At 50.3% G+C, this 15,272-nt stretch overlaps 1 protein-coding gene across 1 annotated transcript in view; it reads left to right on the plus strand.

The window, feature by feature from the left end:
* The window catches only part of LOC110510737 (receptor tyrosine-protein kinase erbB-4), a 458,893-nt gene extending 447,525 nt beyond the window's left edge, over nt 1-11,368 (plus strand). Inside the window, exons 24-26 of the mRNA XM_090209472.1 lie at nt 1,216-1,386; nt 4,283-4,595; nt 9,645-11,368. Coding sequence (XP_090065598.1) covers nt 1,216-1,386; nt 4,283-4,595; nt 9,645-10,555 — 1,395 coding nt within the window. The 3' untranslated portion in view covers nt 10,556-11,368. The remainder of the gene's footprint in view (nt 1-1,215; nt 1,387-4,282; nt 4,596-9,644) is intronic.
* Nucleotides 11,369-15,272: the final 3,904 nt, after the last annotated feature.

Consider the following 15,272-nt stretch of genomic DNA (forward strand, 5'->3'; position numbering starts at 1 on the left):
AATATAATCTGGGAAAATATAATAACGATTTTTTATTTTTTTTATCATCTTCGAAATGCAAGAGAAAGGCCATAATATAATATTGCAGTTTAGGCGCAATTTACATTTTGGCCACTAGATGGCAGCAGTGTACCTGCAAAGTTTCAGACTGATCCAATGACGCATTACAATACATTACAAAATGTCATATCGAGTCTGGCCAAATGTGCCGAATTGGTCAATTGATACATTTTCAAGTACATAACTATAGAGAACATACAAAAATGATATGGTAATAAAAAAATAAAGTTTACACACTCCCAGGAAAGTCATATATGATGGAAAATTAGACTCTCTTTAATTTATTTTCATTTTTTATATCACCTTTATTTAACCAGATGGCCAGTTGAGAACAAGTTCAGGATAAAGCAAAGCAGTGCGACACAAACAACAACACAGTTACACATGGAATAAACAAACGTACAGTCAATAACAACATAGAAAAGCCTATATACAGTGTGTGCAAATGACGTGAGCGGTAAGGCAATAAATAGGCCATAGTAGCAAAGTAATTACAATTTAGCAAATTAACACTGGAGTGATAGATGTGAAGATGATGATGTGCAAGTAGAAATACTGGTGTACAAAAGAGCAAAAAAGTAAATACAAACAATATGGGGATGAGGTAGATTGGAGGCGCTATTTACAGATGGACTGTGTACAGCTGCAGCGATCGGTAAGCTGCTCAGTGGGGTGGGTGTGGGGCCAGACACAGCAGGGGTTCAAACTGTACAACCCAGTTCCTACATTTTAATATAAAAATCGATTTTATCAATCAAAACTATGCTACATTTTATCTCTGGGACCCTCAGGATGACAAATCAGAGCAAGATTACTGAATGTAAGTACATTATTTACCTTCAGAGGTGAATGTATCAAACCAGTTGCCGTGATGAAAGGGTTTTGTTGTTGTGCACTCTCCTTAAACAACAGCATGGAAGTGTTTTCACTGTAATAGCTACTGTAAATTGGACAGTGCATTTAGATGAACAATAATCTCAGCTTTCTGCCCATATAAGACATGTCCTAGGAGATGTTCTTGTTACTTACAACGTCATGCTAATCACATTAGCATACGTTAGCGCAACCGTCCCAACATTTCGCTACGCTGTGCTCTGTTGAACACAACCCAGTAGACAGTAATGTGATGTTGTGTATCTGTGCTTCTTAACTCAGGGGGATGACCGTATGAAGCTGCCCAGCCCCAACGACAGTAAGTTCTTCCAGAGCCTGTTGGATGAGGAGGATGTGGAGGACTTTATGGATGCTGAGGAGTACCTGGTTCCCCATCACTTTAACATGCCTCCACTATCATACACAGCCAGGCTCCGCGTCGACTCCAACAGGGTAGGTAGAAGCACGCACGCACACACACACACACACACACACACACACACACACACACACACACACACACACACACACACACACACACACACATATGCACAGAACCCCCCCCCCCCCACACACACACACACACACATGCAGAAACACACACACACACACACACATACACACACACACTCAAATTAACACACAACCACACACACATACTATCCACAACAACAAAATTGTGATGTAATTCCTCCTCTGTTTTCCTCAATGTCCTATCAGCCTCAGAAAGTATCAAACCCTACCTCCACTTCCATCTGATTTCCATTCATCTAGACAGCCCTTCTCCCTCTCTCTGTCCCAGTCTGCCTGCTCCAGTTCTTCTCTCTCTCTCTGTCCCAGTGTATCTCCTCCAGTTCTTCTCTCTCTCTCTGTCCAGTGTATCTCCTCCAGTTCTTCTCTCTCTCTCTGTCCCAGTGTATCTCCTCCAGTTTCTCTCCCTCTCTCTGTCCCAGTGTATCTCCTCCAGTTCTTCTCTCTCTCTCTGTCCCAGTGTATCTCCTGCAGTTCTTCTCTCTCTCTCTGTCCCAGTCTGCCTCCTCCAGTTCTTCTCTCTCTCTGTCCTAGTGTATCTCCTTCAGTTCTTCTCTCTCTGTCCCAGTCTGCCTCCTCCAGTTCTTCTCTCTCTCTCTGTCCCAGTGTATCTCCTCCAGTTCTTCTCTCTCTCTCTGTCCCAGTCTGCCTCCTCCAGTTCTTCTCTCTCTCTGTCCTAGTGTATCTCCTTTCAGTTCTTCTCTCTCTGTCCCAGTCTGCCTCCTCCAGTTCTTCTCTCTCTCTCTGTCCCAGTGTATCTCCTCCAGTTCTTCTCTCTCTCTCTGTCCCAGTGTATCTCCTTCAGTTCTTATCTCTCTGTTCCAGTCTGCCTCCTCCAGTTCTTCTCTCTCTCTCTGTCCGTGTATCTCCTCCAGCTCTTCTCTCTCTCTCTGTCCCAGTGTATCTCCTCCAGTTCTTCTCTCTCTCTCTGTCCCAGTGTATCTCCTCCAGTTCTTCTCTCTCTCTCTGTCCCAGTGTATCTCCTCCAGTTCTTCTCTCTCTCTCTGTCCCAGTGTATCTCCTCCAGTTCTTCTCCCTCTCTCTGTCCCAGTGTATCTCCTCCAGTTCTTCTCTCTCTGTCCCAGTCTGCCTCCTCCAGTTCTTCTCTCTCTGTCCCAGTCTGCCTCCTCCAGTTCTTCTCTCTCTCTCTGTCCGAGTGTATCTCCTCCATTTATTCTCTCTCTCTCTGTCCCAGTGTATCTCCTCCAGTTCTTCTCCCTCTCTCTGTCCAAGTGTATCTCCTCCCGTTCTTCCCTCTCTCTCTGTCCCTGTGTATCTCCTCCAGTTCTTCCCTCTCTCTCTCTGTCCCAGTCTGCCTCCTCCAGTTCTTCTCTCTCTCTCTGTCCCAGTGTAACTCCTCCAGTTCTTCTCTCTCTCTCTGTCCCAGTGTATCTCCTCCAGTTCTTCTCCATCTCTCTGTCCCAGTCTGCCTCCTCCAGTTCTTCTCTCTCTCTCTGTCCCAGTGTATCTCCTCCAGTTCTTCTCCATCTCTGTGTCCCAGTGTGTCATGCCCGACCATGGCCTTTTTATCCACCCGCTCTCCAGGCCTCCTTTTTCATTACGCCGGCCTCCATGTGTAAATAGCAGCCTCTCCACTAAAGCGCCGCCACCGTTTGCTCAGAGACAATGAGTCCTGGGCTTGGCTATTTACTCTGCCGCTCGCCGCCGCTCTGCCTCGACCATGATCCTGCATCTCATATTGACTGTGTGCCCGTGTGCCCTCGTGCTGGCGGTCATGCCATGGCCCTGGGGGACCTGGACACAGGCACCCACACATCTGAAATGTCAAAGGTCAATATTCTGACTGAAACACATTTTCATTATGCAGTCAAACAGTCTAGGACTATGAATAGGACAGGGAGTCATGGGAGAAAATTGCAAAGTGAAAGAACTGGAACACTGGCTCCGCTGGCACAGTGAATAAAATAGACTAGCTAGGATGTTGCCCAAATGCCCCCCTTGCCTATACAGTGGACTTCTTTTGAGTTCTGGTCAGAAGTAATGCACTATAAAGGGAATAGGGTGCCATTTGGGATAGAGTGTAATTCTGACTAATTTGCTTTTCTGATTGAACCTCACCGGAGGAGAGGATAATGGGGCCTTTTAAAAACTTGACGGAGGAGAGGGATGAATAGAGAGGTTGGGCTAGAGGAGGAGAGGAGAAGAGATGATTGCAGAGCGATGGAGTGATGGAGAGAGGACAGAGGGAAAGAGTGGGTGGGAGTGAAAGAGAGGCCGGTCCCCAGGACCCCCCCCCCCCCCCCTCTCTCCCTTTGTGGCTTCCCAGAAGGTGACTAATATTAGCAGTAAAACATTGCGGGCAGGGGGATGGCTCAGGGGGGTGGCTCTCTAGTAGAAACTCTGGCAAGCTGGCCCAGCTCTAATAGCTTGGAGCTATCCTGGAGAATATCAGGAAATATACTTGCCCTATAAGTCATGTAATATGTTTGTTGTTGTTATTGTTGTTGCTCATAGGGTTCAGGTGTTTAAATATCAACTCTGTTTTTTTCCTCCTTCTTTCTTAGAGACCTTTGAACCAAACTATACCCTGGAAAACAGCCGCAGAGAAATTTAATTCGCAACAACATGTTGGTTCATGGAATCCAACGTTTTCTCTCATAACTCTGGTCCAGATATGATTTCAGAGTAACTATACAGGCCCTCTCTTGTCAGAGATGTTAATCTCCATGAGAATAATAAATTACATGAAATAAATGAAAAACATCCTTGATTTGTAAGAGCGGCTTTGTAATGAGTGTTAGTCCTCCTACATTGGAGTTAATGTTTTCCTCTCACGTTGTCTCCCCTCTTTCCCCAGAACCAGTTTGGGTACCGGGACGGTTCAGGCTCGACCCCTGAGGAGGGCCTGGCATTGGGAGGGTCTCCGTCTTGTGTCTCCTCTCCAGATCCTGCAGGCACGCAGGGGGCAGCCCTGGACACCCTGGAGGACCAGCGCTGCAACGGCACGCTGCTCAAGAAGAAGACCCAGACAAGGCCCGGGGCAGAGGACAACAACGGGCAGCGCTACAGTGCCGACCCTACCGTGTTCCTGGGGGACCGGGGTGTGGGGCCCCGGGGGGACACGGACGAGGACGGCTACATGACCCCCATGAAGGATAAGACCTCATCAGGTAGGTAGACCATCTGGGGCTGGCTTAGTCCTGAACTAAAAAACATGCACAATGAAGAATCTCCATTGGAATAGCTAGGCTTATCTGTGTCCGGGAAACCCAAGCCTAGAGCCTAGACAGATCTAGACCTAAGAGTCAACGTCTAGACGCCTGCAGCTAGGAGACACTGACTAGACGTAAGACAGCTTGTCATTTCAACCAGTTACTCCTATGAGGGCTCAGTGAAAAGAGCCAAGCTTTGTTTGTTCCTTTGAAGTCGGGTGGAAAAACGAAACACTTCAACAGTTCAACACCAGTTCAACACCAGTTCAACACCAGTTCAACACCAGTTCAACACCAGTTTAAGACCAGTTTAAGACCAGTTCAACACCAGTTCAACACCAGTTTAAGACCAGTTTAAGACCAGTTTAAGACCAGTTCAACACCAGTTCAACACCAGTTTAAGACCAGTTTAAGACCAGTTCAACACCAGTTCAACACCAGTTCAACATGGCCTAGTTTTCTGTAGCCATGTCGTGTCTCGCTCTGTAATGGAAGGACCTACATCACTTCCTTCAAAACCTTCATTCACTACTATAGTCACTGTACCTCTGTCTCTAACCTCTCTGGACAACAGCCTGCTGTACTCCCAGTCATTTTTAGCATAACAGTATGATTCTACATTGTTCTACATCTTTAGATTCCCATTATATTGTTCGCTGACTCTGAGCGTTGTAAACACAAGCTTTAGCTCAGATATTACTACTTCTGGCTTTGATCATAGGCTGTTTTCACTCTGTCAGTCTCATGCAACTTGGATTTGTGGAGAAGCTGGCAATAAAACTAAACCAGAGGGTGGAGGGGTGGAGGAGTGGAGGGGTGGAGGGGTGGAGGGTGGAGGGGTGGAGGAGTGGAGGGGTGGAGGGTGGAGGGGTGGAGGAGTGGAGGGGTGGAGGGGTGGAGGGTGGAGGGGTGGAGGGGTGGAGGGTGGAGGGGTGGAGGGGTGGAGGGGTGGAGGAGTGGAGGGTGGAGGGTGGAGGGTGGAGGGGTGGAGGGGTGGGAGGGTGGAGGGGCGGAGGGGTGGAGGAGTGGAGGGGTGGAGGGGTGGAGGAGTGGAGGGGTGGAGGGGTGGAGGGGTGGAGGGTGGAGGGGCGGAGGGTGGAGGGGTGGAGGGGTGGAGGAGTGGAGGGGTGGAGGAGTGGAGGGGTGGAGGGGTGGAGGGGTGGAGGGGTGGAGGAGTGGAGGGGTGGAGGGGTGGAGGGTGGAGGGGTGGAGGGTGGAGGGGTGGAGGAGTGGAGGGGTGGAGGGGTGGAGGAGTGGAGGGGTGGAGGGTGGAGAGGTGGAGGGGTGGAGGAGTGGGGGGGTGGAGGAGTGGAGGGGTGGAGGAGTGGAGGGGTGGAGGGTGGAGGGGTGGAGGAGTGGAGGAGTGGAGGGGTGGAGGGTGGAGGGGTGGAGGGTGGAGGGGTGGAGGGGTGGAGGGGTGGAGGAGTGGAGGGGTGGAGGGTGGAGGGGCGGTTGAGCACCAGAGTGGAGTAAGGGAATGGAGGAGTGGACGGTGGAGGAGTGGAGGGGTGGAGGGGTGGAGGGGTGGAGGAGTGGAGGGGTGGAGGGGCGGAGGGGTGGAGGGGTGGAGGAGTGGAGGAGTGGAGGGGTGGAGGGTGGAGGGGTGGAGGGGTGGAGGGGTGGAGGAGTGGAGGGGTGGAGGGTGGAGGGTGGAGGGGTGGAGGGGTGGAGGGGTGGAGGAGTGGAGGGGTGGAGGGTGGAGGGGCGGAGGGGTGGAGGAGTAGAGGGGTGGAGGGTGGAGGGGTGGAGGGGTGGAGGAGTGGAGGGGTGGAGGGTGGAGGGGTAGAGGAGTGGGGGAGTGGAGGAGTGGAGGAGTGGAGGGGTAGAGGGGTAGAGGAGTGGGGGAGTGGAGAAGTAGGGAAATGGGAGAGTGGAGGGGTGGAGGGGTGGAGAGGTGGAGGAGTGGACGGGTGGAGGAGTGGAGGGATGGAGAAGTGGAGGGATGGAGAAGTGGAGGAGTGGAGGGGTAGAGGGGTAGAGGAGTGGGGGAGTAGAGGGGTAGAGGAGTGGAGGGGTAGAGGGGTAGAGGAGTGGGGGAGTGGAGAAGTAGGGAAATGGGAGAGTGGAGGGGTGGAGGAGTAGAGGGGTAGAGGAGTGGAGGGGTAGAGGAGTAGGGAAATGGGAGAGTGAAGGGGTGGAGGAGTGGAGGAGTAGAGGGGTAGAGGAGTGGGGGAGTGGAGAAGTAGGGAAATGGGAGAGTGGAGGGGTGGAGGGGTGGAGAGGTTGAGGAGTGGAGGAGTGGGGGGGTAGGGGAGTGGACGGGTGGAGGAGGGGAGGAGTCGAGGAGTGGAGGGGTAGAGGAGTAGACGTGTGGAGGAGTGGAGGGGTAGAGGGGTGGAGAGGTGGAGAGGTGGAGGAGTGGAGGAGTGGAGGGATGGAGAAGTGGAGGAGTGGGGGAGTGGAGGAGTGGAGGGATGGAGAAGTGGAGGAGTGGGGGAGTGGAGGGGTGGAGGAGTGGAGGGCTAGAGGAGTGGGGGAGTGGAGAAGTAGAGAAATGGGAGAGTGGAGGGGTGGAGGAGTAGAGGGGTGGAGGAGTGGAGGAGTGGGGGGGTAGGGGAGTGGATGGGTGGAGGAGGGGAGGAGTCGAGGAGTGGAGGGGTAGAGGAGTGGGGGAGTGGAGGTGTGGGGAGTGGAGGGGTACAGGAGTGGGGGAGTGGAGAAGTAGCGAAATGGGGGAGTGGAGGGGTGGTAGGGTAGAGAGGTGGAGGAGTGGAGGGGTGGAGGAGTGGAGAAGTGGAGGGGTGGAAAAGTGGAGGGGTGGAGAAGTGGAGGGATGGAGAAGTGGAGGAGTAGGGGAGTGGAGGGATGGAGGAGTGGGGGAGTGGAGGGGTGGAGAAGTGGAGAAGTGGAGAAGTGGAGGAGTGGGGGGGGGGTAGAGGGATGGAGAAGTGGAGGGGTGTAGAAGTGGAGGAGTGGAGAAGTGGAGGGGTGGAGAAGTGGAGGGGTGCAGGAGTGGGGGAGTGGAGGGGTGGAGAAGTGGAGGGGTGGAGGAGTGGAGGTGTGGAGAAGTGGAGAAGTGGAGGAGTGGAGAAGTGGAGGGGTGGAGACGTGGGGGAGTGGAGTGGAGTAGGGTAATGGAGGAGTGGAGAAGTGGAGGAGTAGAGGGGTAGAGGAGTGGAGGGGTAGAGGAGTGGGGGAGTGGGGGAGTGGAGGGCTAGAGGAGTGGGGGAGTGGAGAAGTAGAGAAATGGGAGAGTGGAGGGGTGGAGGAGTAGAGGGGTGGAGGAGTGGAGGAGTGGGGGGGTAGGGGAGTGGACGGGTGGAGGAGGGGAGGAGTCGAGGAGGGGAGGGGTAGAGGAGTGGGGGAGTGGAGGAGTGGGGGAGTGGAGGGGTACAGGAGTGGGGGAGTGGAGAAGTAGCGAAATGGGGGAGTGGAGGGGTGGTAGGGTAGAGAGGTGGAGGAGTGGAGGGGTGGAGGAGTGGAGAAGTGGAGGGGTGGAAAAGTGGAGGGGTGGAGAAGTGGAGGGATGGAGAAGTGGAGGAGTAGGGGAGTGGAGGGATGGAGGAGTGGGGGAGTGGAGGGGTGGAGAAGTGGAGAAGTGGAGAAGTGGAGGAGTGGGGGGGGGGGTAGAGGGATGGAGAAGTGGAGGGGTGTAGAAGTGGAGGAGTGGAGAAGTGGAGGGGTGCAGGAGTGGGGGTGGAGGGGTGGAGAAGTGGAGGGGTGGAGAAGTGGAGGGGTGGAGGAGTGGAGGTGTGGAGAAGTGGAGGGGTGGAGAAGTGGAGGAGTGGAGAAGTGGAGGGGTGGAGACGTGGGGGAGTGGAGGGGTGGAGAAGTGGAGGGGTGGAGGGGTAGAGAAGTGGGGGAGTGGAGGGGTGGAGAAGTGGAGGAGTGGAGAAGTGGAGGAGTGGAGAAGTGGAGGGGTGGAGGGGTGGGGGAGTGGAGGGGTGGAGAAGTGGAGGGGTGGAGGAGTGGAGAAGTGGAGGAGTGGAGGAGTGGAGGGGTGGAGGGGTAGAGAAGTGGAGGAGTGGAGGGGTGGAGAAGTGGAGGAGTGGAGAAGTGGAGGGGTGGAGGAGTGGAGGGGTGGAGAAGTGGAGGAGTGGAGGGGTGGAGAAGTGGAGGAGTGGAGAAGTGGAGAAGTGGAGGAGTGGAGAAGTGGAGGAGTGGAGGGGTGGAGAAGTGGAGGGGTGGATGAGTGGGGGAGTGGAGGGGTGGAGAAGTGGAGGAGTGGAGAAGTGGAGGAGTGGAGGTGGAGGGGTGGAGAAGTGGAGAAGTGGAGAAGTGGAGGAGTAGAGGTGGAGGGGTGGAGAAGTGGAGGAGTGGAGAAGTGGAGGAGTGGAGGGGTGGAGGAGTGGAGGGGTGGAGAAGTGGAGGAGTGGAGGAGTGGAGGGGTGGAGAAGTGGAGAAGTGGAGAAGTGGAGGGGTGGAGAAGTGGAGAAGTGGAGAAGTGGAGGAGTGGAGGGGTGGAGAAGTGGAGGAGTGGAGGGGTGGAGAAGTGGAGGAGTGGAGAAGTGGAGGGGTGGAGAAGTGGAGGGGTGGAGAAGTGGAGGGGTGGAGAAGTGGAGGGGTGGATGAGTGGAGGAGTGGAGGAGTGAAGTGGAGGAGTGGAGGAGTGGAGGAGTGAAGTGGAGGAGTGGAGGAGTGGAGGAGTGGAGGGGTGGAGAAGTGGAGGGGTGGAGAAGTGGAGGGGTGGAGAAGTGGAGGGGTGGAGAAGTGGAGGAGTGGAGAAGTGGAGGGGTGGAGGAGTGGAGAAGTGGAGGGGGAGGAGTGTCAAATAGATAGATTCCACCCCATACTATTATAGTGCAGAACTGGAGCTGCTGGTTCACCTCAGGTTGCTGGGAGAGGAGACTGCCAAGGAAAGGGTTGGCAAGATGGCCTTTAGACCTTGATATGGATCTGCTCAGTGATCTTTGGTGAACTACCCTCTTCTCATTTTCTCTCTCTTGCTCTTCTTTCTCTCTCTCTCTCTCTCTCTCTCACACACACTATTTATTGTTTTATCTCCTTCTTTATCTCTCTCTCTCTCTCTCTCTCTCTCTCTCTCTCTCTCTCTCTCTTTCTCTCTAGACTATCTGAAACCGATTGAGGAGAACCCATTCGTGGCGCGACGCAAGAACGGCGAGGTCCACGCCCTGGACAACCCGGCCTACCACAGCACACCCAACAGCCAGCCCAAGGGGGGCGAAGACGAGTACATCAACGAGCCTCTCTACCTCAACACCTTCCACAACCCCGGAGACCTGGTCCTGAGAAAGAACGGTGGTCTCCCATCGCAGAGTACAGCCTCGACTATCAGTATTGGCTCCTTTCCCCAACTCACCGTCCAGACTGGCCTTCCTTACTACCCCGTCGTAGCGACAGAGAGCTCCTCTTCTGGGCTGCAGGGAGGCTGCCATCACCCAGTGCCGGGTCACCACATTCACAAGCTCCACAGTGTTGGTGTGAAACCTGGCCACTCGGCCCTATCTGGCAACTCACCACAACGGACCCACCTGGGCCTTCAGGGACACCAGTCCCACCTAATCCAGTGTGGTGGTGGGCTCTCTGCCACCCAGGTTTACCACCCTGAAAGGTCAACTGTCAAGAAAGGTCCCATCTCCATGTCGGCGCCCGAGGACCAGAGAAGTGTTATACCAGCCTACCAGGGGCACACCACCCACCCTGGCAGTGTACTGAAGCAGGGACAGGGGAACCAGGCGGGAGGCAAACCGGCAGGCAAGAAGCTCAAGGTGACCTTTGACAATCCAGAGTACTGGCAGCACAGCCTGCCACCCAAGCCATTGAACAGCGTTACAAACCAGGCGGGCAGCACCCTTGAGGCGGGAACCACCAATGGCAAGTTGTTCTACAAACGGAACGGCTGCATCAGGCCGGTGGTGGCTGAAAACCCCGAGTACCTATCAGAGTTCTCGTCCAATCTCAAGCCGGGCACAGTTCTGCCCCCTCCCCCGTACCGACAGAGGAACACAGTGGTATAGGAGTGAGGTCCCAACCCATCTTCCTCCATCTCCTGGACCAGCCAGTACCCAGCCTTCTCCGGTTCCTCAGTACCTCAAACAGTCACAAGAGCCTCCCCAAAACCCCTCCCCACGACATCCCACCAGCCATCAACTGCGCTAACTAGCTAACTAGCTAGCGTTCTCCAGAGAAGGAGCTTGCAGACCCTACTCAGAGTGCCACCAACCAACACACTACCAGACTCCACCTCCTTATCTCCACTCTAGCCCCTAACTGGTACAGTAACAACAGTAAAACGGCTCTAGGTAAAGACCAGGCCATGTTAACCTCTGACGCTGTATATAAGCTGGACTGGCAGCGGTGGTGGTATTTGTGAACGAAGCATCGAGGAACCACGCAATATGGAGATAGTATGACCATATGTACTGTTCTCTACACAGACAGGGATGGTGTCAGGACTCTCAGGACGGTACGAGGGAACCACGATGAGGAACGCAGACGAAAAAGATGCAGTGTGTCGAAAAAGAGATGTTATACAGAGCACAGTGTTTTACATGACTGTTGTTGCGACAAAATGAACTGGAGAGAGAGAGAGATGGAAAGACAACCAACCACTACTGTATGTTGAAATGTTCCTCACAAAGGAGCTACATATTGTAGATATTGCATCACCATCACTTCAGTGTTACTCACCTCTTACAGTATTTACGGTAACTAACTCTGTTGTGACCAAGCCTTGTACCATTTTCAACATGTTTTATTTAAGGTTTACTCTATTTAATTTTCACAATTATTTATATAATGTGTTAAAAACATAAACTACTTACCTGTATGTACAACGCAGGTCATCCATTGGATAATTTTTGGGGGTGTGGCGTTCACTGTTACGTTGTTCACTTGAAAGCTCTTATCATGTCTAAACTACTGTAAACCATGTGGGTGGCTTATCTTGAAAAGCTTATCACGTCTAAACTACTGTAAACCATGTGGGTGGCTTATCTTGAAAAGCTTATCACGTCTAAACTACTGTAAACCATGTAAGGTGGCTTATCTTGAAAGAGCTTATCACGTCTAAACTACTGTAAACCATGTGGGTGGTTTATCTTGAAAGAGCTTATCACGTTTAAACTACTGTAAACCATGTGGGTGGTTTATCTTGAAAGAGCTTATCACGTTTAAACTACTGTAAACCATGTGGGTGGTTTATCTTGAAAGAGCTTATCACGTCTAAAACTACTGTAAACCATGTGGGCAGCTTAACTAGAAAAACCTTTTCACGTCTAAACTACTGTAAACCATGTGGGTAGATTCATTTGAAATAACTTATCACGTCTAAACTACTGTAAACCATGTGGGCATCTTAACAAATAACTTTGTAAAAGTTCCTTTATCACTGGCTTCAATGGAATGACATAGGATTTTTTCTCAATAATGTCTCGGAAGAGATTCATCACTGCGAGGAAATTAGGTTATGCAGATTGTGGCCTGACACAGGGACACAGAGTTTGTAGTAACGGTCTGCAATGCAAATGAGAGGATAATGAGGAGGACTGCTGTAGCAGGAAAAATAGTCTCCGTTATAACTCACTACGGTGGCTGAGACACAGAGAGAGGAGGAGGACGGTGTCCTTTCTAGTGGAGGCCTGGATGAATGGATGAGAGACAGATTCCATATAGACAGATTCTCATGGAGGGAGGGAGGGGCAGGGAGGGAGGGAGGGAGGGAGGGAGGGAGCTCCACTGGGAGGGGGGGTGGTAGTCATGGTGTGTGGTTTAAGTTTAACCACAGAACTAGTCCTCTATAGAGGTAGTAGTTTAACCACAGAACTAGTCCTCTATAGAGGTAGTAGTTTAACCACAGAACTAGTCCTCTATAGAGGTAGCAGTTTAACCACAGAACTAGTCCTCTATAGAGGTAGTAGTTTAACCACAGAACTAGTCCTCTATAGAGGTAGTAGTTTAACCACAGAATTAGTCCTCTATAGAGGTAGCAGTTTAACCACAGAACTAGTCCTCTATAGAGGTAGTAGTTTAACCACAGAATTAGTCCTCTATAGAGGTAGCAGTTTAACCACGGAATTAGTCCTCTATAGAGGTAGCAGTTTAACCACAGAACTAGTCCTCTATAGAGGTAGTAGTTTAACCACAGAACCAGTGGTTAAACTAAGCCCACTGACAGTCAGCTAGCCTCCTCTCTCTCTCCCCCTGACAACTCTCAGTTCACCTCTATACAGCAATAGGATTACCAACTCCTCATTCTGAATCCAAAATGTCAAGGTCCAGAGATTTGACACGGAATCTTCTAGTGTGACTTCACCACAAGTCTCTCCGTTACTCTGAGACGAGGGCTACATGAAGATCAGTTGTCAAATCAGCAAATAAAAATGTAATTCATGACTTAAAATGGCTGTTTATTAATTAACTAAATTCAATTCTGAACTGACCCCAACCTTAATGTGAAGGGTATGACTAGTGCCAAATGGAAACATTTTTTTTACCTTTATTTAACTAGGCAAGTCAGTTAAGAACAAATTCTTATTTACAATGACGACCTACTCTGACAACGCTGGTCCAATTTGCGCCTCCCTATGGGACTCTCATTCATGGCAGGTTGTGATACTGCTTGGTCTGTAGGGACGCCTTTAGCACTGAGATACAGTGCCTTAGACCGCTGCGCCACTCGGGCAGGACCAGTGATTACAAGTCATGTGTAACTGACCATTTAGAATAAATAGTGACTTAGGACAGTTATCTGTACTACTGATGCCTCATAAACACCTATGAGAATACTGCCAGACAGCTTCTGCTGCCTAGTGGAACGTCCAGGACCCCCGGTAAACTTCTGTTTCAGACTCATTTGGTTACACTGCTGTTATGGAGCCATGCATGTTCGTTTTTTCATTTCCTTCTCGATTTGCCTTTACTTTGTCTATATTTCGTCGTACAGCATAAGGAGGCTTATCCCAGCTGTCCTTGTGGCAGAGAAGAGGGTTATTGATACATGTTTCTGCTGCATTGTGGGTGTTTGTTTTAGTCCATATGGAGCACATTGATCCAACGAGCAGGAAGTGAAAAATATTTTTTTAAATAACGTGTTTTTTCTTAGTTGTAATAATCCAACCACGTGATTATTTCAAATGCATTTCACATTTCCACCTACAAGGTTGAGATATGTGAAGGAACAGAACAGAGAGAAACTTGGGGACACGGTGAAGTACTGAATGAGAAGTCTTCATATGTATGTGCTATTTGTCTGCTTCCTGCCGTTCTACTGCCTCTGGTTATGATGACAACTATTTTGTTCTGCCTTTGGACCCAAATAGTTCCGCAAACTGGAATTAACATTTCATTTCAATGTGAAGTATTCATGTTGTGTTTAACTTGTTTTTCACCAAGGACAGAAATGACAGATTGCAGATTCTATGATTTTCAAAACCAGTGAAAAACCAGTCTCTCTTTTTACGTGTTCATATTAGAAGGGCCTGTTTTGACCCTGAGCCAGTCCTAATATGGACACCATAGCTGCCACACCACGTCTCTTTATCTACCAGAAAACGACATCTGTACTTGGTTGGAAAGGTTTTGGCCCCTTAGTATTCTCCTATACAGTATGTAGTTGGAAAGGTTTTGGCCCCTTAGTATTCTCCTATACAGTATGTAGTTGGAAAGGTTTTGGCCCCTTAGTATTCTCCTATACAGTATGTAGTTGGAAAGGTTTTGGCCCCTTAGTATTCTCCTATACAGAATGTAGTTGGAAAGGTTTTGGCCCCTTGGTATTCTCCTATACAATATGTAGTTGGAAAGGTTTTGGCCCCTTAGTATTCTCCTGAACAGTATGTAGTTGGAAAGGTTTTGGCCCCTTAGTATTCTCCTAAACAGTATGTAGTTGGAAAGGTTTTGGCCCTTTAGTATTCTCCTATACAGTATGTAGTTGGAAAGGTTTTGGCCCCTTAGTATTCTCCTAAACAGTATGTAGTTGGAAAGGTTTTGGCCCCTTAGTATTCTCCTAAACAGTATGTAGTTGGAAAGGTTTTGGCCCCTTAGTATTCTCCTATACAGTATGTAGTTGGAAAGGTTTTGGCCCCTTAGTATTCTCCTAAACAGTATGTAGTTGGAAAGGTTTTGGCCCCTTAGTATTCTCCTAAACAGTATGTAGTTGGAAAGGTTTTGGCCCCTTGGTATTCTCCTATACAATATGTAGTTGGAAAGGTTTTGGCCCCTTAGTATTCTCCTAAACAGTATGTAGTTGGAAAGGTTTTGGCCCCTTAGTATTCTCCTAAACAGTATGTAGTTGGAAAGGTTTTGGCCCCTTAGTATTCTCCTATACAGTATGTAGTTGGAAAGGTTTTGGCCCCTTAGTATTCTCCTATACAGTATGTAGTTGGAAAGGTTTTGGCCCCTTAGTATTCTCCTATACAGTATGTAGTTGGAAAGGTTTTGGCCCCTTAGTATTCTCCTAAACAGTATGTAGTTGGAAAGGTTTTGGCCCCTTAGTATTCTCCTAAACAGTATGTAGTTGGAAAGGTTTTGGCCCCTTAGTATTCTCCTAAACAGTATGTAGTTGGAAAGTATTCTATGACACAATCAGCAGCACAAGTACTGTATCCTCCACCACTGCAGTAGAACTGTATTAGCTATGCCTGTTGTACCTAATACTATATCATCATGCATGATACCTCAATGTGAGTGTTATTGCTCTTTACCCTGAGTATTTGTTAGTTCAATTAATAGTATTTT

This window comes from Oncorhynchus mykiss, chromosome 18, assembly GCF_057628025.1.
Source record: "Oncorhynchus mykiss isolate SJ-2025 chromosome 18, ASM5762802v1, whole genome shotgun sequence".
Classification (NCBI taxonomy): domain Eukaryota; kingdom Metazoa; phylum Chordata; class Actinopteri; order Salmoniformes; family Salmonidae; genus Oncorhynchus; species Oncorhynchus mykiss.